This window comes from Netta rufina, assembly GCF_964035555.1.
Source record: "Netta rufina genome assembly, chromosome: 7".
In the NCBI taxonomy this organism is placed as follows: Eukaryota; Metazoa; Chordata; class Aves; order Anseriformes; family Anatidae; genus Netta; species Netta rufina.
The window spans coordinates 8,302,669-8,329,820 of record NC_140130.1 but is presented as its reverse complement, the minus strand read 5'-3'; the positions used below and the strand labels follow the sequence as shown (position 1 = coordinate 8,329,820).

The window sequence follows — 27,152 nt, the reverse complement described above, 5'->3', positions numbered from 1 at the left end:
ACCAGACAGGACTTTTACAGTGAAACCCACTTCTACGACATGCAAGAAAAGCGTGGCCTCACCAGCACATGGTGACACAGGTAACAAAAGCTTGGCTGGCCTCAATATGACAAATTCACAAGAAGAAGAAGGGTGGGAGGAAAAAAAATCTCCCTAAAATCATGAAGTTATGATCTCTCACTGGACAGTTACTGTCACCATACGCTTTACCAGTACACACTGTTTGCATTTGTACATGTATATAGTTCCTTTTTTTTTTGTCCATACCTGACTACCCTTTGCTGAGGCAAGAAGAAAAGAGAGACCCTCACTCCAGTCCACTAGGGTCAGGCTGGTCCCATTTCAAGACTGAGCATCAGGAGGCATAACCTGTAACTTCAAGCCCAAGAAAGCAAGTATTCAACAACTGGCAGGAAAACTATTCTTTCTGTCATACCAGGAACTACAAACTAGCAGTAGATTATACTAACTCTTTGAAAAGTTAGGCAATTAACAAAATGAATGTTTAGTGCATAATAAATCTTTTTCTTTTTTTTTTTTTTTTTTTTTTTTAATAAAAGACAGTCTGTAGGGGGGTGTTTCTGATTTTCTTTTCTGAAAAGCAAGTCAGACATGTTTAGAGTCACTTTATATCTGTTCCTATGACTATACAGGTATTTTAAACAAAACAGCTTCAATTGTTTTCTATTTCAAACTGTCTTACATGCTAATACTTCTGAGAAATGAAGAAAGAGTCCTTGGTCAAAGATTATGCCAGTCCAGTCACAGCACGTTTATGAAAGTGTTGCATCCTCAGTACATGAGCACTGCAGGCAAAGCTTCATTTTTATGTACAGCTAATCAGAGAATTAACAAATTAAGTAACTAATGGATATCAATAATAAGGATCTGTTGCTAAATACCTACAAGAAAGGACAGGCTAGAAAGTACCGCATGATGTATGTTTGCAATTCTTTATCAAATCAACAGCTTCGATTTCTTATCGAGTAGGTCATAATGTCTAGAAAAATAGTACTGCAGCAGATTCTGGACAGCACAAAAATGTGTGTAATGTTCACTGTACTTCAAAACACAAGACATTTCTACACATTTTGCACAGTACAGTAATATATATGAAAAGCTTGTCAGGAAGCTATCGCATTTTTTTTTTAAATCAGGACTCCAGGAAACGAGAGCTAGTTTTTACTCACCTCAAAATGAGGAAGTAAAAAGCCAATGAAGATATTTTAACAGTAATCACTCAACAATGTGAAGATTCAAAATAACCAGAGACACCAGTGCAAGTAATAGTGACTTACCAAATGTATTTGAAGCACAACACAGCCACGATGATACAGATCGCATTATTATTATTGCTGATAAAACAGATGAAGAAAGTGTGCAGTTTTATTTCACATCACTAAAAATCCAAACCGAGTTCTCAAAATGCATCCAGTTAGTCCCACATTATCACAAATTCATGTCACGTACAGCGATTAGGCAGCTCCATGCTTTCCAGAATTACAGTAACGGTACTTTAAAAAAAGGAAAAATGAGTTTGCCAGAAACATTAGTAAAGCTTTAGACATAGCAAAATTAAATATATTTCAAATGTATTCAATGCCAGTGTCCAAGAACACTGTCAGTATTTCTCATACATGAAAGGTTCCAGTTTGACTAAAGTTACAAATGGAGTCTTCACTGGAGGACTGAGATGAGGTGTTCTGTCAGAGATGCATGAGGGAAGAGAAAGCATCATTTTCCATGCAGGGCTTTTTCAGGATGTGGTCACTTGCAGTGCCATTGGATGTGGTAGCCTCTTCACACCCTGCTCACTGAACTAGTGCCAACTTTAGGGAAATACTTCGATCTGTTTTAGTTTTCCTTTTTAGGAGGAAATACACACGTATTTTTGGTTGTTTTACTCTGTGTGTGTGTGTTTTGCTTTTTTTTTTCTTTTCTTTAATAACAAGGTCATCCTGAAGTGAGAACATCCCTAGCAGTGAGAATTAGTCATATGGACAAGTGCCTAGCACATATACACAGGTCCAAACACTCCTGTTGCTACGATTGTGCCAAGTTTCCACATCCAGCCTCTAGTTATGCCAGATGAGTGAGTCAGTGCAGCCTGTAAATACAGACCCATACAAACCAAATGGCACATTTCTCCTCAATTAATTGGTGATAGCCACTGAAGATACATCATCAGCAAGAGATACAGTGGACCTGTACTCCTAGGCAAAATAGGGAACAGCCTCTGAAGAGCCATCCATGAAGTCCCTTTGCCCAATATTTATTTATCATACTATCAACTTTTATGCAGAAGCAAATGATGTTTCACTACAGAAGGGATTATTTGGTTCTTCCACCTTGTCTGGCACATGATAAAAAAAAAAAGACGGTAATGTATTCTTCCTCTGCAAAGAAGGCAGCCTTATCTTTTAACAAATACGATGGGTAAAATCAATCCAACACGAAACAGACAAAGGTAAATCTTCCATTCGTCTCCAGCAGTCAGGCTTTCAACCCTTCTGTTCTTATCATGACTCATCATAGAATAGGATGACTCACCCACAAAAAATTGTTCAAAGGTGAATTTTCTCAATCTTGCATCTGCTATTTACCAAACTTTACTGCCTTTAAACAAGGTTTATTCTTTGTCACTTGCCTCAAACATTGTCTCACAATAAAGTTTAAAATTACTGTGGCAGATGCCTCTTATGATCAATTGACTCAGTCTCAAAGCAGGATCATGCTAAAAAGGAGACACATAAAGCTGATATAAAACAGCAGTAAAACCTTTATGCTGCTGCCGACAATTATCCTGACCTATATTCCTACTTGTGTTTAAGTACTGATTTCCTCCCTAGCCATTCACCTATTTCAGAAACAGATCCACAGAGCTAAAATACACAAGTATTTTACCATTTATTTATGCTAAAGTATTCACCATTTTTTGTGAGTATCTTCAGTGAGCAGAACCACGGTCTCCATAGAAGTCAGTGCACTAATGAAACAGGTTTCTTTGTCACACTGTAAGGAGAGCCCCTAACTTATGACAGCAAAAACAGATGAAAAAAGTCATCACAATCATTTCACTGTTAAATGATACTCTAAAAAACAGGTTTTCAATTGTTCCATAACTTACAGATACGTAAACTCCGATTTTTTTTTTTGTTTAATACAGCTACATAAAAAAGTGACAGAAGCCTAGAAATTACAAACAAACAAAAAACAAAACAAACAAACAAATAAACAAAAAAAAAAACCACTGCAGACTTAGTTTAAATTCTAAATTGTGAACCACTCCAGGTTTCTTCCTCTCTCTCTCTCTCTTTTTTTTCTTTTTTTCAGCAGTTAAGTTTTCAGTTCTGCAGGTGAGGCTACCCTGAAGTAAATGAGGGTATAAATGTTTATATTGCATACAATACCCTGTTGTAACTGCTTATGCCACCCACACCTTTACTCCCCTTCCCAGTGAACAAAGCAAACTACCCCTCACTTTACGGACTGAGCTCTGGAGCACTCGTTATAGGGTGCAAGTGGTCACTTCAGGAGCTGCCAGCACCATAAAACCACACCCTCATTTGTTTTGGGACAGCTTGTTCACCCATCTGTTCCCTTAGAGACAATGAAGGGATTTTAACGACTTGCGTTTTTTATTTCAGGCATTTCTAGACAATTATCTTCATCATTCCTTTTTCTGCTGTACTGTAGTACTCTAAAATACCCTCAATTTTTCAGCAGCAAGTAAGCCTGCTTTAAGTGTAGACACTCTCAGAGATCACCAGTATCTTTATGCAATTAATTTCCTTAAAACCAGTTTTATTTCAAGAACAAGCTGGCATATCAAATATAGAAGGCCTACGTAAGTGATACCAGGTTCAGTGCTTTACTGCTAGCAGAAGTCAAGTTTCAGACAGATACCTTTCAAAGTCAGAAGCTTGCCCACATTTGGGGTTAACAATAATCCTGTTTCAAGCAGGATGGACTGGAGTCCTCCAGAGGTCCCTTCCAACCAGAGGCTCTAAGAAAACTGTCAGTATCTGAGGAGGACCGAGATGTTCAACCCCCTAACAGAGCCTACCCTGAATGCCCCAGCCCAAACATTTAACACAAGGAATTGATGGTGTCAAGTAAAAGGAAACAGAAGACAGCTGAGAGAAAAACTGCTGCATATCCCAGAGCACTTCAAAGGAAAAGTGACTATTTCCCACTCCCTCTCTCTTCCCCAGCTTCTTCTTGTTGAGAACTTACTTACCCTGCTGGCTAACTTGCTACGCTGGATGGGTCGATGAGGACTTTAAGAACTGTAAATCATTCGCCTTTTTCAGGCAGATAATGCACACAGGAACACAGCAAGTCTTCCTGCTTTCAGTCCCCAAGTGAGATGTTCACGTGGTGCTGTCCAGGGAGAAGTTGGTCGGCTGTGGAGGAGTTAGTACCCTCTCCCTCCTAGAGGCTCAGGAAAGGGAACAAAAAAGCTCACAGATTTGGATTATTTCATGCCTGGCATAGGAGAACAATAGCAAGAAACAAAGCAATGCAAAGCAATACTGAATCAATTCAAGCACTTTCAGCTCTGACAAAATAAAAAATTGTCTCAGCTCTTAAATCTATCTACAGCACATTCATAAGAGGAATGACCTAGGAAATTACTTATTCGTACACATAAACATACAGGTACGCTTCATCTTGCATCACATTTGTTACAAATACTCAGTGACATTCCTGTTACAGAATTTGCTTTTGTACTTTTGCTTATGTAATAAACAAACAGTGCATTCAGCTGACCAAGACAACCCAGGGAAGTAACAGCTATCAAATCTGCAAGTTTAGAAAGTCCACACAGCAGCAGCAAATCATAAAAAGTGCTTGTTCACAACCTCTGTTGAAGAGAACTGAGAGCGATTTCCAAAACATCCACTCCATTTCATTCCCTCAAAGTTCGTCAATGGCAGTAATATTAACCTTTGGCAACTCACACACTTCTTTGAAGTGACAGTTTTGAAGGATGTCCTTGTAATAGTCCTTGAAGTCTGCATAAGTAGAGATGGTTTCATTTGAGTGATGAAACAGCATCAGCTTTTCATTCAACAACATCTGCACTTGATACTCCTCTTTAGAGATTTTCACTTGATCACAATGGTAAAGCACAAACACCAGGTTGGCTGCATAAGGCACAATCTGGCCAGTGCGAAATTTCCGATGTGCTTGCCTGATGTAATTGTTTGCCCTGAGAGGCTCGTCATCTTTGAAGAAACCCATAAGAGCAAGCAGTGGTTGAAGGGTCTCTGCATGACCAACTTGTACAATCAAAGGTGAAGAAATGGGTTTTGAACTAATAAAAGAAAAAAACAAAAAGAGCAAAGGATCAGCAAGAGCCTGCGCTTCAAAACAAATACACCAACACCACAGCTGTCAGCAGCAAAGGCTTAAAGAAGCAGACTTTGAACTTGTTTTACTCCAATGCACGATAAGAACCTGTTCGAGAATTTCAGTACACTACAGGCTTTTTAATAAAAAGTACCTGAGCTCTCTAACCTATGTTTTAACCCACATTAAGCTATTGGATCTTACACAGAATGTAGGAATTTGCAATAAATGCAATTAGGATATAGTTAGAGTGCAATACAAATATGGGAAACAAAAGCAAAAGCCAGATTAATGGTGTGCACTCATATACTCAGGATATTGCTCTAAGTTCCTGTGTGAAACCAGTTACTTGTGCTCTTCTTGGGTGTGGAAAGATCCTTTGAGCACAATACAGCTGATAGACTGGTTTGTGATGAAATACGTTTTTCAATAGCACTGCCTCTTCCCACCAGGGATTTTAGAGAAGGGCAGTGAATCTGGAAGGCTTTGTTAACACGCAAAACAAACCTAGCCCTTCATCTGATGTGACTGGAGTGTCTGTCTACTGTCAGCACATAGGAAGACTCGAAGACATCCCGTTACTCAAAATTTCCTTAGCACAGATCCATTATGAACACGTGTAACCATTCTCCCATCACAGGCTGCTTGCAAAAACTGCCTGAGATTTTACTTTATTTTAACCAAATACGCACAAGTTTAAAAGATTTGCTTTAATACAAATCCCTGACTAAAATCTGACATCTTTTCCTAGGATGCTGAGGTGCGTTTAATAGGAATAATTAGTCAATAGGGTTTTTTTGTTATTCCCTGGCAAACGAGATGAAAAAAGTAACCAAAGGACAAAACATAATGAACTATGAAGACAGCTCATTCACAAAGACAAATGATTTATTACTGAAACACGGTATTTTTCTTTAACTGTTCTAAAGTGATTACATTTTTTTTTAAAGTCTTTTTAATAAGCTTCTTCCTAAATCAGTCCTAGTTGTGGTGAAGAGAAGCCCATGGATTATCATCATTTCAGACCTGGAAAGTTTCAAGGGTTTTAGAATTGATTTTGCTAGATTTGAGGAGTAAAAGCTTTTCCAATTGCTGTCATAAACTGTAAGTGACAATTCAGTTTCAAGCTGAAAATTACACCTAAGCACAAACTTATCTGCAGATTAATTACAGTAAACCCCCACTTCCCTTTGACGTAACCACAACCTGCTGATTGCCTGCATGGCAAACAAATGCCTTAACACGCAAACTGCTTTTCTCCCTGGTGCACCAACACTGGCACAGGACTTGAAACAGAGTTTTTCTTGCCTGTCTCAATGACCACCAATGCATATCGTGCTAAAACAAGAATCATGCTTTAACAACATGCTGCCAATTGTTTTTCCCTGTAATACAGTTCAACTCCTTGGAAGGTATCTCAGTTTACAGGTGGCTAGCATACTACCTGCTGGAAGGCAAAAAAAAATTCCCTCCACAATTTACTAGTGCCATTTATAAGCAAGTCTACTGCTATTGCTGATTCTTGGGAATACTTGCTCACCAAAAGGATTCCACTCCCTTAGGACAAAGGCCAGCAAGTTAAGGCAATGATTCAAACCACTAACACAGGCTAACAAAAAGGCAGTTTGTTAGACAAGATGTTCCACGTTGTTCAACTGAAGGACAGGTAAGAGCTGGCTTGCAGCACGAGGAAGCATCAGCCAAGATGAACATCTGCCCTGTGCTGCAGAGAAGGATGATGGCTTTTTGGAGCCATCTCCAAGCGGCCCTGGGAAGCCCAGGTCGCTGGCTCTAGCATGTATAAATACTCATTTAGCTTTTGTGAGACAAAAGGTGACATTTGGCAGCACTCCTGCTCACCAGCTGCCAGTGAAGTCCACCCACAGATGAGGCACATCTTGATTGGCCTGGAAAAGAGGTGTTTCCTCTGCTCCGAGCCAAAGCCTGAAGCAACTGAAAAATGTTTAACCGGGGGGGGGGGGGGGGCTTACCTGCAGAGAAGAACTCTGACCACACTGGCAGGACTTCAGGATGGGCTCCGTGTGACCTGCTCAGTAGAGCCATAGTGTTTGTGCGGTGTGAAACACACTTTTGCACAACCCTGCTCCCTGGCCACCCTTCTGCCTATCCTCCTTAAGACATGCACATATGTATGTCTATGCGCGTACTCATCCCTTAGGCACAGCCTCTCAAAAAAAAAAAAAAAAAAGGAAGAAAATACAGAAGCCTGCCTGTTTCCCATTCAAAAGAAGCGTTACAACCACAGAAGGTTTTTCACCCCATCTCTTTGCTACATGAAAAAGCATCCATTCACCAGAGCCCCTCTTCCAGCTCCTCCAGAACCAGAGGTCCTGCCTGCATTTTTCCCCTTTTTATTAATGACTCTCCCCTCTGACTACTTCATTTTCAACTTATAAAGCTTTTGTATCCTTCAATACCTTTCTTCTTCCTTCTTCCTCCTTTCTTTGTTCTCTCCTTTTGCTCATTTGACCAGTCCACTTATATCCCCCCACTTCACACACATCTCTAGGGAAGTCTTACTAGTTTTTAGGATGCATTCACATCCCTCCTGTCAGTCAGTGAATGAGAACAGCCACCAAAAATGCAGGTGTAGAGAAGACAGAAGGATATTTATCTGGCCTCCTACAATTTCCAGGTCAGAAGACTGGGCCAGATCTGCAATTTTCAAGTCCAGTGGGTCTGATAAGATCCTCCTACAATTCTCCCTAGTGAGAACAATTTGCCTTATCTTGTTTTTATCTTGAATAAATGTGCTGAATTTGCAATGCCACTTAACTTCTCACCTCTTTTTCCCAGTAATTTACAACATGCTGAGCGGCCCAGATATCCTTGCAGATATATCTCCACCAGTGACCTGCCGCTCCCAGTAAAATCAATCATCTATCCCTACCCTCCATTTCTTGCATTTTTATTCTTCTTTTGTACCCATGTAAAGACCTTCTCCCTTAGTTCCAGGCTGCTTGATTTCTTTAGGTAAGGGAACCACTGAAATATTTTTTGGAAATCTAGACTGTACCTCCCAGGTCACCCTGTTGGTATGCTTGCTGATCCTTCCCCAGAGCTCCAGAAGATGTTTTATTTTCAAAGAACCATACTGACACTACTCCAGTACATCACAGTGCCTGTTCATGCTAGCCTCAGGTGTTATTTCCATTAGATTGGCCTATGATTCTGATTCTCTCCTGGAAATGCTTCTTCATTTACCCTTTATTTATTGGTTTTTAAATCATTACACCTACCAGTCCCCAGAAGCTTCTTGGTTGAAACCACTGCACACTGGCTGTCATTTCAGCCACTTTGTCCCACTTCTCTTAGCACTCTTGGGTGAATACCACACGGCTCTGGCAACTTGGTATGGCTGCATTGTGTCCCAGCAGCACACCCTTAGGCATGTGCCTGTTTCTAAGTGTGGTGGTTCCTATCTCAGAGTTTACTAAGCAGGGAAACTAATAATGTACATATGCTGATGAAGCCTCCAAAACAAGTGTTACTACTATGCAGGCATTGCTGACTCCACCAGGACTGGATTTCACACATACACATCCCCAAATATCAGACATGCTAAGAAAAATGCATTTCATGCTGTGGCCAGCCATGCTGGCTTTACAGCAAGATTTGGCTTTACTTTCCAGTTGACGCTGTCAGGAACTCTAGAATGAGAGTAAATCACAAAAACGTGGGTAGCTTCTTGTTTCATTTCATATTTTTTTTAAACCAAAACAGTAAAACATACACTTCCGAAACAGTAAAACAAGTTATAACATTCATACTTGCACATCGTTGCACACATCAGAGTGAAGTTTTAAAGAACAAGAAAAACTCACGAAGACAAAACATGGAACAAACAAGGCAGTCATGCTCACTGTGACTCAAGATTTTATTTCAGCTCTTCACCTTCTGAAATCCTCATGCTAAAAGGTCACAGCACTTGGGAGGTGAAACAAACTTCTCCCATTGACAGCCATCCCAGCATACTATTTTTTTTATAAGGATTGAAGCTATTTCCTTATATTATACAATCCTTATATTATACTATCCTGTGATTTCAAGAGCCTCTTCAACACAGCGTACTTGACAACCTCCTTGGTTTCTCACCAGCACTGGATATTTGATTTCTGTCTAGGACTACTCAAGCACTCCATGTTCAATCTCTGTGGTCGTGACTCCAGTTCAGACTGAGGTTTCATACTATCTAATGATAACGATAAAAATCACCATCAAGGTTAAAACACAAACAGTAATATTTTTAATTACAGTGAAATCAATAAAGATCGACTCTTTGGAACATGTGCAAAGGTTATTATTGCCCAGACATTTCTGATAAAGTCCAAACAGGAGCACACAACGCAATCAGTGCAACACTGATAAATTCAAACAGTAGCACAAGCTAATAAAATTCTGAACCGAAGGCCTGAGATCTCCACACTCAATATTCTTTATGAACAATTAATTACTCAATATTAACAGTGGCAGACAAAGTTCTTGACATCATACTCAAGTAACTGCTAATGATACTCCATGCCACTTTTTCCCCCCCTTACTGCAGTAGTCAATGACTTGGGAAAGCACACCGACCAGTAGAAAAAAAAAACTCTCCAACTTTGAAACTTTCAATTGGAAACAACAAAATTTCAATTGGAAACAACTTTCCAATTGAAACTTTCCAACTTTCAATTGGAAAGTTGTTTTTTTAACATAAAACTTTGCAATAAAATATTTAGAGGTTATCTCAAGGTAATTGCTGGAGATAGGTTTCATATTCATTTTACAAGGAACTTCCAGCAGAGCACAAGTAGCTCTCACTGGGCAGAACAGGAGCAGAGGTCATTCATGAGATGTGGGGACTTCAGCTACTGAACTGTCCTTGCTGTAATCTTTGAAGTCTGACCACAGCTGAAAATGAAGAAGTTACTGAACGCTCATCAGTACGATCCTGAAAACTAAGTCTAGTCATGGAAAAAAAAAAGAGCCCTGTAGAGAAGCATGGATATAGGATTTATCATTCAGGCAACTTCCAGTTCTGCTTCTTCATGGCAGACTTGGGTTTAACCCTGAATCTTCTGCCTCAGCACACCCATCCTCAACACTAGATTGTTCCTACTCCTCCAGGACTACTCAAGGACCTTAGATATGGAAGAAATGACCTTTCTTTTAAGCGAAGTTCCTTTCCTAAACACTTTTGGCTAAGTGACTTTTGGCTAGAGACAACCCAAACCCCAAGAGATAGCAGGATAAGAAGAAACATTTCCTGCAGCAACACTTACCTGGCCAACCTTCAAACCTCATGTAAAAATTCTCCCAGTAACTTCAAAGAAGAGTTTTAACAACCGTTAAAGAAGAAATCTTAGATCACATTCTGCCCTCACCTCCACCCCAACACAAAAGTGAGGATGGAGGACTCAAACCCCTGTATTTTCAGCTACGGGATGAATTCTCCACCCTTCCCACCTTCCTCAGTGATTTATTTCTGGAAAAAACAGCAGGAGGAACCCCAAATCTGCAAGTGAACAGAAGAGACCAGGGAATGCTGGGGCAGTGGTGAGACTCAGAAGCAGCAGAAATACTCAGAGGTGTTGCTCTTAGTGGTATTACCAGTTGGGAGAAGAAGAAAAATCTGTTAAATGGTATTACATCCTCCTGTGTCAAAACTTCACCTTAAACAGTAGAACAGACTGCTGTGCTCCTTCATTTTCTGAATGAGTACCAACACAATATGCCCTCACAAACACTGACATGATGAACATTTTCTTCTTGTCCAGCAAGAACATACATGAGCTCCTTCATAGCAAAGGCAAGCTTGAGAAGCTCACAAGAATACTCAAAACTCATTTAAAATCCTCATTAAACAGCAACAGCCCATATCTAGTTCCACAAGAGCTAATCACCCCAAACTACCTAAGCTTCACTGTGTTTAACATCACACCTTCTGCAGTTTCAAATGCTCCTTTCCAAATGAACTCACCTCTCACCTTCTTAAAGACCCCTGAGATTAAATGCATTATGGTAGCAGCAGCATACCAATGCTAAATAGTTTTATGTTAGTTGCCAAGGAGGTGTTTTTTTTGGTTTTTTTTTTTTGCTTGTTGTTGAATTCCTTAGATAAAAGGCTATGACTATAAAAATGCTGAGCTATCTTTTTAGAGCAATTCTGAGTATGCAAATATTAGGCAATTAATCTGAGATTACTATTTGAAAAGCATAAGCAATACTTTAGATACCTAGGTCCAGGCAGATGGATGAAGAGATGCTTTCCCAGGGGAAGTCCTCTGAACTACCCCAGGATCTGGGAGAAGTCAGCAACCATTCACATGCTTCAGAAATCCTGGCACAGGGATGCTGTAAGCACACTGCACGCACCTACAGAGACTTTCGCATCTCCACCTGCTTTCCTCAAAAGCACCCCTTAAGCATGTCATAAGTAATGCCTTTGAAAGACAAAGCAATAAAAAACAAACATGCAATATGGTATGAAGTGCCAATGCCAAGCTATTAGAGACATTCTTGTTTTATTAGTGAATGTTATCCCATTTCTTTGGTTTTCTGAAAATGAAAGACCTGAGTATTTTTCAGGTCCCCTAACGTAAGCTGTACAGTCTATCCACCTGCAGAGCTGCCATGCTGTTGTGTGAAGAGAACATTTTATTTGAGCAACGCAGTCACCCAGCACATACGCATGTTCTCAAGTCAAGCAACTCTGTTTTAGTAAGGTACGTGTTCACCGACTCCTCTGAGCTGGCTCTGCAAGGGCCATCTTGCACCCGACAGCTGCCTCAGCTCATGCTGCAGGACATCCTGAACCTGCTGATGTAGCCAGAGAGCAGAGAGCCTGCACTGCAGAAATGCACAGCGCCAAACAAGAGTCTTACTGAAAGAAGTCACTGAACAATTTGGATCCAAGCAACGTTTGTTATTTTTTTTGTTGTTGTTGTTTTTTTAAATGCAGGTATAGTTTCTACTGAATACATGGAAACTTTTTGTTCTGTTCCTCTTATTCATACTATAAAAAAAAAACAGTTTTGAACAGATAATGGTTTTCAGATCACATACTGAATTGGTTTATACTGAATCATAATTCTGAAAGGAGCAATTAAGGCACAGTATTTACCACTAGATGACTACAGAAAAGTTATCATTTCTGTAGTGAACTGACCTCCAGAGAGGGAGGGAAATAACAGAGAATAATAAAAGCTATCAATAAATTGCTAAATTAATCTGTTTACATTATGGCTCAGCCTGGTATAACTACAAAGATCACCTTCAATTTTGAACTAAGTTCAAACATAGATATATATATATATATATATATATACACACACACACACATACACACACATTTAAATACCTAGAAACTGGGTAGTCTTGGAGGAAACCACCAAATATTTTGCAATGTGTGCAAAAGGTTAGTATTTTGAAGCATTAGCCACATACTGTAAACACTGAGATGGCTCCAGAAAGTGTACCCCCCAGTTTGAAGAGCCTTTTAGAAATCCATTTGGAGAGTACAGATAGTAACAGGTATTTTAGGTTCTCTTTTGGAGCAAGAAAGGCATACATTTAATATCTGAAGCTAGAAGAAAAAGTGTAAAACAGCTTTAGTGAACAGCTGATGATCTGGTAATAAAACTTAATAAAACCAGGAAACACAAATGACCTAGCTAATGCATTCTAATGCTGCTGCAAATGTTAGACTGTTGGTTACTTTACCCTTGAATGATTAAGTTAAGTTTTTCTTTGCGGAAGTGTGGTGAAAATGTACTTCATCTAACCTCTTAGTAGCTCTTCTATTATGTCTGCAGATCTCTGCCCAAAAAGGACTAGCTTTGTTAAATTATTTTTTTGGATGGATATGCCGTAACCCCCATATAACTAAACTAGAAATGAAAGTCTTTTCCTTTGTCCAACAGCTGTTTAGCCCTTAGCCTGAGACAGAGTACTAAGGAAGTCCAGTTATGGTAGCTGTTGCTATTACAGAAATTGTTCCTTAACTCCTGGTAACTACCCAGCAGCTACCTAGTTCTGGCCCAGGAGTGGTTACATTAGGTGCTAGTGAACCGCTGCTCTTGCTGTTCCTGTAGCCGGCTGGTGGATGCAGTGCCATGCCCTGGGTTATGGTGCAGCTTGGGAAAACACCACGTGCAGAGCTGTCAAAGAGGCATGTGAGCATGGCACAGCAGAACCCATTTAGAAGAGTGAGGAACTGCCAGAGCAGAATTGGTGAGCCTGTGGTTGTCTGTAGAAAATGAAGAAAGAAGTAGATGCCCAGCCTATCCCTGAGCTGGCGGTACCCCTCCCGTCCCCAGCCAGCCACCCCACATTAATTGTCCAGCATGGTATGGAATGCCCCTTTGGCCAGCGGGGGTCAGCTGTCCTGCTTCTGTCCCCTCCCAGCTCCTGCTGCACCCCCAGCCTCCTCACTGGCAGGGCAGTGTGAGAAGCTGGAAAGTCCTTGACTCAGTAAGCACTGCTCTGCAACAATTAAAACGAGTAGGAGACATTTCTTCTCAGGAAGAGCAGTCAGGCATCGGAATGGGTTGCCCAGGGAAATGGTAGCATCACTGTCCCTGGGGAAGTTCAAGGAAAGGTTGGACCTCATGCATAGGGACGTGGTTTAGTGGGTGACACTGGTAACAGGGTGGTGGTTGGACCAGATGATCTTGAAGGTCTTTTCCAACCTTAACGATTCTGTGTTACACTGATGAGACGCTAGAGCCTGAGCTGGAAAACATCATGTGGAATGTGTGGAACGAGGTAGATGAGGCTGCAATTTGCTCGGTCCTGCATTTTGGCCACCATCGCAGACAAGCCCCCTACTTGTTGCTCAGGCTCCATCGCAAGCATTAGCTTGGAGCCACCAAACACCACAGACATCCCACAGGCTTGCCTGCAAGATGTCCCGGCAATAAACAGCTCTTTCCGATTCTCAGGGGTTGTGTGAGTGCTTCATTCTTTTCGGGGGGGGGGGGGAGAGGGGGGAAGCGTGGTGGGGGGCAATGGGCTGAAGTTGCACCAGGGGAGGTTTAGGTTGGATGTTAGGAAGAACTTCTTTTCCGAAAGGGTTGCTAGGCATTAGAATGGGCTGCCCAGGGAAGTGGTGGTGGAGTCACCATCCCTGGAGGTCTTGAAAAGACATTTAGATGTAGAGCTTAGGGATATGGTTTAGTGGAAGATTTGTTAGTGTTAGGTCAGAGGTTGGGCTAGGTGATCTTGGAGGTCTCTTCCAACCTGGGTGATTCTTTGATATGCAAAGTATACCACAACCAACTTTTCAAACCCACCCTTGCTCAATTGTGTAACTATTGTGGTTGCTACATTTGTCTAAGATTAGCAGCTTCATATTGCAGCAAGTACCAAAACACTGATATCTCACCAACATGCACTGGTCCTATTGGCGGAGCAGTACTCACACCTTCACTGCTGTGAAGTACTCACACTTCACTACCGTGAAGCTTGGCTAACAGATTGAAAAGTTGCTGGGGCAATCAACAGGTATAGAAGAGATTCAGGGTACAGTTATTCCTAGCATCAGCACCATGCTAGGAGGGAAAATCTTAACAAGTTTTGGCCTTTAACTATCCAGAACTTGCAGAACTGATGCTGAAGTGAGAACGTATCAAACACTTAAGGAATGCTCCAAAGCAACAGCAACAAAATGCTTCTCTCCTAATTACTATTTTGACGTTCTGCACATATCCTAAAGGGTGTGGGTCTCCAGATGCTGCTCTTCACTGGTTGGAGACATGCTGGGGCCCACAGATGTGCCACAAAGAACTCAAAGCTTCTTCCAAGGCAAAGAGCTACTCACCGATTGCTCTTCTTTATACCATTGACAAAGCCTGTCCCAGAACCAGATCTCTGGCAAACTGAACAAATAACTTCAAAAAAACACTGTCTGGTTTAGAGCAGCCTTGCACAGATTCTTACTCTGCAGCACAACAGCAAGTGGGCATGAACATATGCATTGCTACCTGGCAGTTTTGCAGGTACAACACCTTCTACTTATAATGAGGAGTAGGGACACTTTCAATAAGGCTCCAGAAGTGGGGAGAAAACAACAGGTTAGGGAAGAATATTATCCCATGGGCTTCTTTGCCACATAATTGCGTAGCCTGATTTATTTTTTTTTTTTTATCTGTAACAGGCAGGCTTGGGAAGAATTCAGCTATTCTCTCTTCACAAAAATGAAGTGCTTTATGGACTTGGACAACTGCTCAACTATGCCATTTCAGTACAACTCACCTGGTTTAAAGTTACAGTCAACTCCTATGATACTTTTTTCTTTTTTAATTAAGATGATTTTTAAGGAATAGAGCCCCTGACCTCACCCTAGAAACGTGACTACTACATTTCCTTACAGACAGGCAAAGAGGCATGGAGGAATGTCATCCTGGAAGACCCTATTACAATGCTGGTAAGGTCTCGAGGAAAACATGTTTTCTACCAAAGAATTAACCTTTATTGGATATTTACATTTTATTGCTACTGAGGATGCAGAAGAATAGGGTCCCTGCATGAGTGTGCTGACAGTAGGTGATCACTAGTACAACTATCAGTAAACACAGTGTCAGGCCCCAGCTCCTAAGCTCCAACAGGTGCTGCAGTATCTTTCCAGTGGCACGCCAGATGGGGACAGTTGACAAGAGTAAGTCTACAGTGAAAATCCCTTTCACAGCCTTCATAGCCACCTTGCTGCACAGCACGACCTACACAGTGGAGACTACTGGTGGTTTAAAACAACTATTCTCTTGGAATATATATGATATTAAAGATCCTCAAATGTCCAAAACTTTTTCACTGCAAATTGATGGTGGGACTTATTAACCACAGATATTTATTAGTACTGCAGATACCTTCACATAAAAAGTATCCCTAAAAGGCTGGCAAGTAGGATAAAAGTCAGATAACCCTATGCATCTGAAATGACACTAGACATTCAAGTCCAAGACACTGAAGTTGTAACTCAGGTGGCTCAGCAAATGCCAACCCTCTGATGGTCTTATAGTCAAAATCTTGAAAATTGGAGAGATTTTCATCATTTTCTTAAGGGTAGACTAATCACCAGCAGATGTTTTCTCCAGAAGAAAGAAGAGTGAGCTTTAACAATGTGACAAATTAGGCAAATAACTTGAAGGCTGGTGAACAATCAGATTGCAAGGTCAAGAAAAGCTTCACAGAAGAAACAGTGGAAACTCTTTAATTCAGCTGTAACTAGGAATGAAAACAGGACAAAACTACTAAAAATACATGTAAGTATTTGAAGTATGCAATAAAATGCGGAGCTGCCAGCACCATTCTCCACTGACAAAACTAGAGCAGACTGGCAAGTTCAGATGCTCTAACTTTTTGCTGGAACAGAAATGCTTCCCCTTCTGCTTCTGGATAGCCCAAATTAAACTTTTCAGAAAGACGGGAGAAGCTGGAGCAAAGACAAGGTTCTGGAAGTCAAATTATCCTTACAGTTGCAGAACAAAACAGAGCTAAAATCGGTGTTTGACACAGCTAAATGAGACAACATTTCATCACCACACAGGTTCTTTTTCTGAGTAATAAACTGCTGCAGATGTATTTAACCTGTTGCACTGTACCGCTAAAAATAAAAAGCAACCAGCACAACCAAGTATTTTCTACTGTTAAAAATACAGGCATATTTTTCATTTGTGTTGTTTCTTGTTCTCAGCTGTACTCTCAAATTGCTGCAGGATCCTGGATAAGTCTCTTTCCTTAGGTGAAAAAGCATTAATTGCACCTCTACTCTTAGACCACGAGAGATACAAGCTGTTCTCCATTGGCTGTGGCAGAGAACATAATTATAATTTTAAGTGCACAGGCTATCCAATTCAGATCAAGTCTTCAGTGCTTTAAGACTGCCACCTAATGTCGTGGGATGGGGCTACACGCTCCTTCTGTATAAGGCACTGTGGAAGTTTTCAGTTACCACTTTGGAAGGGACGCAGTAAACAGACTGCTCGCCAAGCTTTGGATTTTGCAAGATTTTTAGGGTTCCTATTCATTACACACATATGAACTCTCTACCTTCTTCCCTCTGGGGCAGAAACACAACAAAGAGACTGACATGCTGTAAAGGAGCTTGTGCAGCCAAAGTTGAAAGGCAGGAGGAAACTATCTCTGTCCTTTAGTACGCTGCCTGCTCTTCCCCCAGGTTCTGCTCTTGTAACTTAGGGACTGCTAATCTACTGCTCAATAAATCACAAGTGCAGATTTGAATTTTGTCAACTACAACCTTTTTTTTAAATATTAATATTATTAACCTAACAGATATCACATACACAGTTAAAACGCACACAGCTACTTTCTAAATAGCCACTGTAATTTAAGGATTGAAGTCTGTCAGTGTTCAAGGAGTAAATACACTAAAAGCAAACAAAACTTATTGTTCTCCTCACATGAGTCAAGCTATGTTAAGAAGTTATTTTTCACTTTTCAGAAAGGCGGAAGGGTCTTGAGGGTTTTGCTTGTCTGCTTTTCTTTTAACCTGCACTTCATCTTCTTATTCCCAGTTCTTATTTTCTGTCTTCATAGAGGCATAGACACAGCATACAACAGAGGCAATCACAGCAGCGTGCCTGTCAATCTGTTCACAGTTGGATGCTAATGACCTGCGGCCTAATGCATTTTTTATTTATCTCCCTAGTAGGCTGAAAAAAGGATGCAGGGAAGGTTTATTCAAAGGGCAATCTAAAATAACCACGGCTTTGACTCTACCACTATCAAAACAAGAGGAATCACTGACTCTGACAGCCTTGGATTTCCAAATGCCAGCACAATCATTTGACAGCACAATGTCTTAAGCCAGCTTGGCTGCAGGGGGATTGCCATCCCCAGCCACTTCCTGCTGCCCACCTTTCCCCCACAGCAACTAGTCCCCAAAACCAACCTTATTTCATGCTTTCAACTGCCACATTTTAACCCGTTCATGGCAAAATGAACAGGGTTGTCTCCTTTGTGCTGGCTGGTGTGCAGCACAGCACTGATTCAGAAAGGTAGAGGGCTACGTGCTGCCCTCCTCAGCCCTCACTTCTAGCTGTGGACAGCCCCTTCCTGGTGCTCATCAGAGCAGGATCAAGGAACCAACATGGATGCTAGCACTGAAAACGCCTGCATCTAGATCTCAAAAGGCACATTTTTAATTCCCGCTTTACTAAGCTGATGCTCTGTTAAAAAGGACACCTCAGTCGGATTTTCCACCTGAATGCCAGAAAGTAATTAAGATAGATAGTATTTGGTTTGTTTTTCTGAGAAAGAACTCCGCTTTAGATCAAAGAAACCATGCTGTGTATAAAGCATGACTTCCACATTCCTGCAACTCCACACTCTGGTGATGAACATAGTGCATCTCTCTGTATCCAGCATGGAAGCACAGCAAAAAAGCCAAGCATGAGTTTGAGAATTACACTTCAGCTGACTTAATACATGGTTCTTCTATCACTGCTTACATCTAACTTGGATCCTCAGTTGGCAAACATCTGAAGGAACACAACTTTGCAGTCCTCTCTGCTGTGAAATGATCAGCATCACAGAAAACCCAGAGCAGCTTGCCCAGGACTGTGCCACGGTGGCCTTTGAGGACCTCCAAGGAGGGAGAATCCATAACTGTATGGATCATTCCTCTACTCCAAAATGTCAATGCTACTTGTAATTTCAATCTGACAACTGAAAGGAAAGAAAGTGCTTTCTAAAGTGTTATCAAGCAAAAAAATACATACATTCATCCTCAAACATCAGTGACTCATGCTTTGCTTTCTGAAATATATATTAAAAAATAGTATTTTTCTCCTGGGTATTATGTAGATCTACTTTAATATACTAAATTTAGAAGTAAAGTCCCAAGGATGCTAGGAATGCAAGAACTTCTGCTGCGTATAACTAATATTTGCAATTCAAAGCTGAATTTGCTTATTTTAAGTTACAGTTACTCATACATTGATTCCTACAAACTATTTAAAGGTACAATATTTATACAATCTTGATATCATGTGCTCGATTTTACGTACCTTGGTAAACATTTCCACAGTTACCTACTGAGGTACTAATTCACATGGTTGATCACTAAGCTATGAATTTGTAATTCCTTTGTTTGAATCACAAGCATTCACACAGGTTGTAAATTAATTCTCATATGAATGCACTGTATTTAAACCTAAAGCAGACCTCAAAAAATGTATTACTGGCATGTGAAAGCAAATGCAGGTAATTCTGTGACATAAACATCTCAAACTGTAATTGAAGCCTTTCTTTTCTATGCTGTTTTCTCCATGCCACATCAGATCGCTACTGCTGACTGATACCAGCTGATAGGACTAAACAATATACAAAAACAGCACAGGCATCACATCTTTAATTCCTAAGGAAGCGTACAAGCAGTTACACCCATGGCACTAGAAAGGCTTTTTCGAGGGCTGCACAACTTAGAGGAAGGAGTACCACTGCTATTCATCCTCCACTGACACAGGATGACTGTTGCCAAATCATGTAACTACATGAATACAAACCACTTTGTCAGACCACCATCCTTTGAAGACACTTGCTTGTGGTATCTTTAAGGTATTTACAACAACTTCAGGACTGAAGAGTCCTTCTCCTGTTTCTACAAGGCACTGAGTATACCACCTGAAGTTTGCCCTTCTGTAGTTACAAAGAAGTAGGCATGACAAAGGCTGGTTTGCTGTTATAGATCAAGACTTGTGGATTCTGCAACCAGTGGTTCTGCTCTAGAGTCACCAAGTGTTTGGACTGCTTTGGTCTAATTATTTATTTTTAATCTGAACAGAAAGCTTTAATAGTGCAAGAGACTCAAATCAAACACACGTAGAAAGAAAGAAAGATTTTCACGCCAAAGAGTTTAAATAACAAGAAAACAGGATATATCATGGGGACTTTTTCCAACTCAGAGTCCTCCCATTTGCACCACAAATGGGTTTTAATGAAGATTTTTTGAACAGAAAGTTCATTGTTTTAACTCAATGGCCTCTCCTCAAACTGTGCACAACACAAAGAATATGTTGTCAGACACAGTAATTGGCTGTCCCTTGGAGGCCTGTTCAGATCAATAGGTTAAAATATTGAAATAAATCTGTTGTGCACAAGAACATCAGTGGAAGAAAAAATATATATACCCTTTACAGTAATACTGCTCTATTAAGCATTTTATTTCCTCTATTACAAATTCTCATAAACCAAACTCTCCTAATGTCATTACGTTTGGAAATGTTTTACTTCTATTTGCATTAAATTCAACTCAGGGTTGATCACAGAAAGCTTGCAGTCAACACAAAAGGCCTTTTTTTTTTTTTTTAATTTACCTTCTGCTCTCTTCCACCGCTTTGTCCAACTGCTGGAAGATATCTTGGAATAAAATGCAGCTGGAGCGACTATTGATGTCATAGCCATATCCTCTCTTCCAGTATTGCTTCAGGTCATTCAAGTATTCCAGTACCTGAAGTTACACAGTTCACAAATTTTTACTATTGCACAAAGTAGAAAAAAACACAGCATAGAACAATGACGCTACTGCACACTACATGAAATAAACAATTCTTTGAAAAATAAAATAAAAAAAAAAAACGAGGTTCCAGCTCAAAGTGTTTCTGCATGAAACCTGACACAATGGATCAGACCAAAGAGCCACCAGATTCAGCATCTTGTATACAACCCTACTCAGAATCATGGCTAGGGAAAATGGTACACACGTTTCCCCACACTGTAGTAATTTTTAGCCCAGGACTTTCTAGAAATTTAATAGACTTCAGTAGATTCTCCCCCACAGCAGCACAATTTCCCTTTTCAACATATCAAGTTTTAGCCTTAACAGTATCCTGCAGATTGGCTTCTAAATGTGGAAAAAAAAAAGTTTAATTGGAACCTTTGGAACCTCCTGCTACTAGCTTTGTTTGTTACCTTTTAGTTACTGTACATGACAAGACAATCCCTTTCCACCACTGTAGCATTTCTGATTTGCAGTTGAAAATTTTATGAAGGTCAAAGATCCTCAGCTTAGTTAATCATTCTTCAAATGGAAACAACTCCATTGCTTAAGTAGTTTGTGATATTCTGTCCTTTTTGAGATGTGGGAGACCAAAACCATATACATCTCAAGACAGAACTGCATCTTAGATTTACGTAAGAGCACATGAAGCTCTCCTTGTTTTTCTCTATTCCCTTTCTTATAAGCACTAAAATTCTTTTTAATTTTTATTCATTAACTCCATTGTAGCTGACCTACCATTTTCATGTATTTAGCAGATTTTCAGCACCAAAATTTCACTTCTAAGTGGCAAAAACTTAATCTGAGTACCTGCCACCTAAACAAAGATTTATCTTCTTATCCCATTCATCATTTTACACTGAACACCATCTGTCACTGTACTGCTGGGCAATTCAACCTTGCAGGGTCCATCTGCAAAGCTTTTCAAACACCCCATATTCTTAATAACCCAAGTAACTCTCTTTAATCAGCAAATTTTCCCACCTCTCTCCTAATTTACTTATAGAAATAGTGAATGGGACAGGTCTCAGCACAAGTCCATGCTAACACACCTCCTTTTTGAGAGGTGGCCACTTAATTCCTGACTCTGTTGCCCACCCTTACGTCTACCTCACATCTCTCTATGCAGAGGTCCTCCCTCTTCTCCAGGGCTGCTAAGCTTACTTTAGAGCCTCTGCAGGGACTTTACCACATGTTCTGGAGTGCTAAATAAACATCATCGCCCTTAATCCCCATCTCTCTTGACCCAAAGAACTCTAGAAAGTAACTGGATACTTTTTTTTCAAAAAGGGGAATCCAAAGCAATTCATATTTATCCAAGTTCTACAAGCTTTATTGACAGGCATTAGGTTTAGAGATCTGATGGTCACCAAAACCAACTAAAAAGAAGTCTTAGAGGATCTCTAAGACCTCATTTGCTGTCCTCTAGAATCGAGGCATTTTATCATATGAAAGTATTATATGCAAAACACAGTTGTCCACAGCATTTCAGGTGTTACGGGAAAAAAGGCATTATATGAATTAAGTGCAATGGGAAAAACAAAACAAAACAAAACAAAACATTTTAATCAGGATGAATCAAAGCTGCACCAGTATTTAAGTTGGAATGAAGAAGGGTATTTCAGTCCTACTGTTAGATTGATCCAGAGTTCTTTGTAGACCAAAGAAGCTCTTCAATAGGTTGAAGAACAAGGGGCACAGAACTTACAACTTCTGACTTTGCAAAGGATCATATCTGAACATTAAGACATCTTTCGAAGGCTTCTCAAATCTTTCTCCCCTCTACATTCAGCACCTACCTTGGCATCCTCTTCACTGAAGAGCGAACACCATGGGGAGGTCACATTTTTTATGGCCAACTCATATGAGCAGGTGAGAAAAGCCACTTGAACAAGATCTGCAATAAATCCAAGAAACCCGCAAAACATAAACCACCACTACAGAACTAGCAACTTCAAAGAACTAACAAATTCAAGCTGCAAGTCTTCACGTCACATTTGGCAGAAGGGGGGAACAAACAGAGCACATTCCAAACCTAGCGCTGCACGCCTGCCGATGTACATGCTATAGGTGTTGATTGCTGGTGTGTCCTTATCACCACAAAAAATGCAAGAGTGGGTGGAAAGTGTCTGCTTAATGCAGAGCAGTCTTTGGCTACCACTACTCAATGTTGGCATTAGTAGCTGAGTTTACATAGCAGAGTGCTGCAGAGCTTTGGGATTGAGTCTTTAGGGGGAAGTTGGAAAGGAGAGCAGTGTGCCTACTTCTGAGGGCTCCCCCAACATTTAACCTGAGGGAAACCTGGCACTTCTTTTCCAGACAAGCGAAGGTGCTATGTGGATGTACAGGTCCACCTGTCCCATGGGTTATTTGTGTGTTTGAATTGTAATATGTTTTACAAAAGAAGCTAAAAACATAGCATTATATCCCTTAAGACAAAGGTAAAGATGGTATCACCTGTACCATAGTAATACAGATATTTTGAAAGGTGTTTTGACTGTTGGCTAACAAGCATTCCCTGTTGTAAGACTGACATATATTTTGTACACCTCATGCATTTCATTCCTCATGACTGCATCTAGACTAGTTTAGCGCCTATTTAAAGTTACCTACTCTGCATAACTACAAAGCACGTTGGAATTTGGACTTAGCCTTGTATTTACATGAAACAGGCACTCGTTACCTGCGTTTAACTCCTCCACTGGCAAACACAAGGCACTTGCTACCTTTTCCAAAACCTTCCTCATCTCAGGCCCCTCTTTGAAGGCATTCACTTGGTGCATTGCCGTATCGTTCTCCTCCACCAAGGCGATGAACTTGTCGCAGTGATCGAAAAACCTCATCAAGGCATCGTTCACCTCGATCTCCGACTCTGAAAGCAAAAACCCGTGCTCAGCGCCGCGCTCCTTCCCCCGGCAAGCAACCAGGGAAGGGTAGGCCGCGCTGGAGTAGCGGGGGGCCGCTGCCCCCTCGGGGGCCGGGGTCCCCTCGGCTCACCGTCGCCGCCTAGGCTGAGGGACGGCCCGAGGCCGCGGCGGAAGGCGGCGCCGCTCTGCAGGCAGCGGTGCTTGGAGCTGCTGGCCAGCGCCAGGCGGCGGCGGGCGGCGAAGAGCGCGGGGAAGCGGGCGGCCAGACGGCGGGCCAGGTGCTCCATGTCGCGGCGGCCCTGCGGCGCCAGCCGCCCGTCGAGACTCTCCTCGTACCACATCTGCCAGGCGGCCAGGGCGGCGGCGGCGGGGCAAGCGGCGTCGGCGGCGGCCGGGCGGCGGCGGAGGCGGCCGTGCAGCTCGGCCAGGCGGCGGATCTGCCCGGCCGTCGGGTAGCGGGTGCCGTGGCGGAGCAGGGCGCGCAGCTGCAGCGGGGCGCAGGCGGCGGGCAGCCGCGCCCCGGCGGCGACGGGCCCCAGGGACAGCGGGTCCTCTGCCAGGTGCGGGTTCACCTCCTCGTAGCGCGACTTGGTGCCGAAGTAGCCGCCCAGCCCCGCGCTCGCCGCCGCGGCCACCAGCAGCGGCAGGAGGCAGGCGGCAGCGCGGCGCGGCGCCATGGCGGCGGCTGCAGGAAGAGGAGGAGCAGGCGGGCGGGCGGCTGCCGCCTCTCGCCTTCCCCTCGCCCTCCGGTCTTGAGATGGGCAAGAATATCTGAAGTCTCAGTCCAAGACAGAAAAGTATTGTTTTGGGCCCAGAGCATGGCCTGGGGAGACGTGTGCTTCATACACACAAAGCACTGGCTCTTTGCTTTTCCCTCCCTGCCTACGCAGTCAGAATGTTGCTTATCACAGTTGAGAATTTTCACTGAATAAATTGATTTTCATGGGGCATTCATTCAGCTAGGGAATTTTCTTTGTCATCTGACCTGTCTCCCGCTACATCAATAACCAAAACAAAATGTTAGTGCAATCATATACAAAGACTCACACAGTGTAGGCAATGCCTTTATAGCTGATAGAGTGTAGGGGTAAGGTATTTTAAAGCTAGGTATATATATAGGAGTAAGTATTTTAAAGCTTTGGGGGCAAGTTACAGGCTATCTGTTAAACCAGCTCTGACAGCTGTGGCACAGTGATACTGTGCAGGGCTACTTAACAGGGTTCTGGGTGGCCTTGGGAAAAGAAACAGTATTGCGAAGTAAATGTGACGCCCATCTACAAGAAGGGCCGGAGGGCAGACCCGGGAAACTACAGGCCTGTCAGTTTGACGTCAGTGCCAGGGAAGCTCATGGAGCAGATCCTCCTGAGAGTCATCACGCAGCACTTGCAGGGCAAGCAGGCGATCAGGCCCAGTCAGCATGGGTTTATGAAAGGCAGATCCTGCTTGACGAACCTGATCTCCTTCTATGACAAAGTGACGCGCTGGGTGGATGAGGGAAAGGCTGTGGATGTGGTCTACCTTGACTTCAGCAAGGCTTTTGACACCGTCTCCCACAGCATTCTCCTCAAGAAACTGGCTGCTCTTGGCTTGGACTGGCGCACGCTTTGTTGGGTTAGAAACTGGCTGGATAGCCGGGCCCAAAGAGTAGTGGTGAATGGAGTCAAGTCCAGTTGGAGGCCAGTCACTAGTGGCGTCCCCCAGGGCTCGGTGCTGGGGCCGGTCCTCTTTAATATCTTCATCGATGATCTGGACGAGGGCATCGAGTGCACCCTCAGTAAGTTTGCAGATGACACCAAGTTAGGTGCGTGTGTCGATCTGCTTGAGGGTAGGAAAGCTCTGCAGGAGGATCTGGATAGGCTGCACCGATGGGCTGAGGTCAACTGCATGAAGTTCAACAAGGCCAAGTGCCGGGTCCTGCACCTGGGGCGCAATAACCCCAAGCAGAGCTACAGGCTGGGAGAGGAATGGTTGGAGAGCTGCCAGGCAGAGAAGGACCTGGGAGTGATGGTGGATAGTCGGCTGTATATGAGCCAGCAGTGTGCTCAGGTGGCCAAGAAGGCCAACGACATCCTGGCTTGTATCAGGAACAGTGTGACCAACAGGGCTAGGGAGGTGATCGTCCCCCTGCACTCGGCTCTGGTGAGGCCGCACCTCGAGTACTGTGTTCAGTTTTGGGCCCCTCGCTACAAGAAGGACATCGAGGTGCTTGAGCAGGTCCAGAGAAGGGCGACGAAGCTGGTGAGGGGCCTGGAGAACAAGTCCTACGAGGAGCGGCTGAGGGAGCTGGGCTTGTTCAGCCTGGAGAAGAGGAGGCTCAGAGGCGACCTTATTGCTCTCTATAGGTACCTCAAGGGAGGCTGTAGCGAGGTGGGGGTTGGTCTGTTCTCCCACGTGCCTGGTGACAGGACGAGGGGGAATGGGCTTAAGTTGCACCAGGGGAGTTTTAGGTTAGATGTTAGGAAGAACTTCTTTACTGAAAGGGTTGTTAGGCATTGGAACAGGCTGCCCAGGGAAGTGGTGGAGTCACCATCCCTGGAAGTCTTCAAAAAGCGTTTAGATGTAGAGCTTAGGGATATGGTTTAGTGGGGACTGTTAGCGTTAGGTCAGAGGTTGGACTCGATGATCTTGAGGTCTCTTCCAACCTAGAAATTCTGTGATTCTGTGATTCTGTGAAATCATCTTGTTGAAGTCTTTGGCTTGAGCCTCCTGAGTGTGAAAGGTTACTTCTCACCAAGCTGAAATGGAGACCTCTAGGGTATATAGTAAAAATTGTTGACAGCAAGGATTCTGTTCTGTGTGTTTCACAGAGACGTATCTAAAAAGGGATCAGTTTTGTGATCTCTAAAAACCTAGCAGCGAGCATGTCAACTGTCAGCAATTAATCTTACTTGAGAAGTAATGCACCCAGTTATTCTGGTTGGGCTTCTGTTTCAGCTGTGTCTCGGTCACAGTGCACAGCACTTGGCTGTTTCTGTTGCTGGTCATATTCTGTTCTTCCAAGCCTTGCACAGATTGACGCAGCTACTGGGATCCCTAGCCAGTTTTAGTAAAGTACCAAGTAAGCACAGTGCTGACAGGCAGCAAGGTTTGGCATTCGTGAGCCAAGTTAAATTTCTGTCTTCTTTTCAGAGATCAGGAATATTCAAAACAATGCCAACTTCAGAACAGGGGAGCTGAGTCTGATTATCAGAACACACAAGATAGTTTTGAACAAACGCTTACCAACCTAACAATATGTTTGCAGTTCCACACACAATATGGTCAGTTCCTAGAGTTTTATGTCATTTAAAAATATTCTCAGGAGTGTTTTCATGCCCAATGTTAATTTACACCAGTGTTCTTCATACCGGTTTCTATCATTACGTGTATCAGCAAGACGCTCCTGCTGTTTTGAAGCAACACTAAGGATA

General features: G+C 42.4%; 1 protein-coding gene across 3 annotated transcripts; it reads right to left on the bottom strand.

Annotated features, from left to right (window-relative positions):
• Nucleotides 1-1,324: 1,324 nt before the first annotated feature.
• On the bottom strand, nucleotides 1,325-24,419 carry MINPP1 (multiple inositol-polyphosphate phosphatase 1; the record flags this gene model as incomplete). 3 transcript variants are annotated; one of them, XR_014618612.1, is made up of 6 exons in its annotated part: nucleotides 1,325-3,367; nucleotides 4,241-5,320; nucleotides 20,694-20,827; nucleotides 22,675-22,772; nucleotides 23,559-23,747; nucleotides 23,873-24,419. XR_014618612.1 is itself a non-coding variant. In XM_084290244.1 (5 exons), 5 exons carry the CDS (start codon nucleotides 24,417-24,419, stop codon nucleotides 4,921-4,923), a joined length of 1,368 nt encoding a protein of 455 aa, XP_084146370.1. In that variant the 3' UTR covers nucleotides 1,325-4,920. The 3 variants fall into 3 exon arrangements, 1 of the variants encoding a protein (XP_084146370.1); XR_014618613.1 differs by having other exon boundaries at nucleotides 1,325-3,362; XM_084290244.1 differs by having other exon boundaries at nucleotides 1,325-5,320.
• Nucleotides 24,420-27,152: the final 2,733 nt, after the last annotated feature.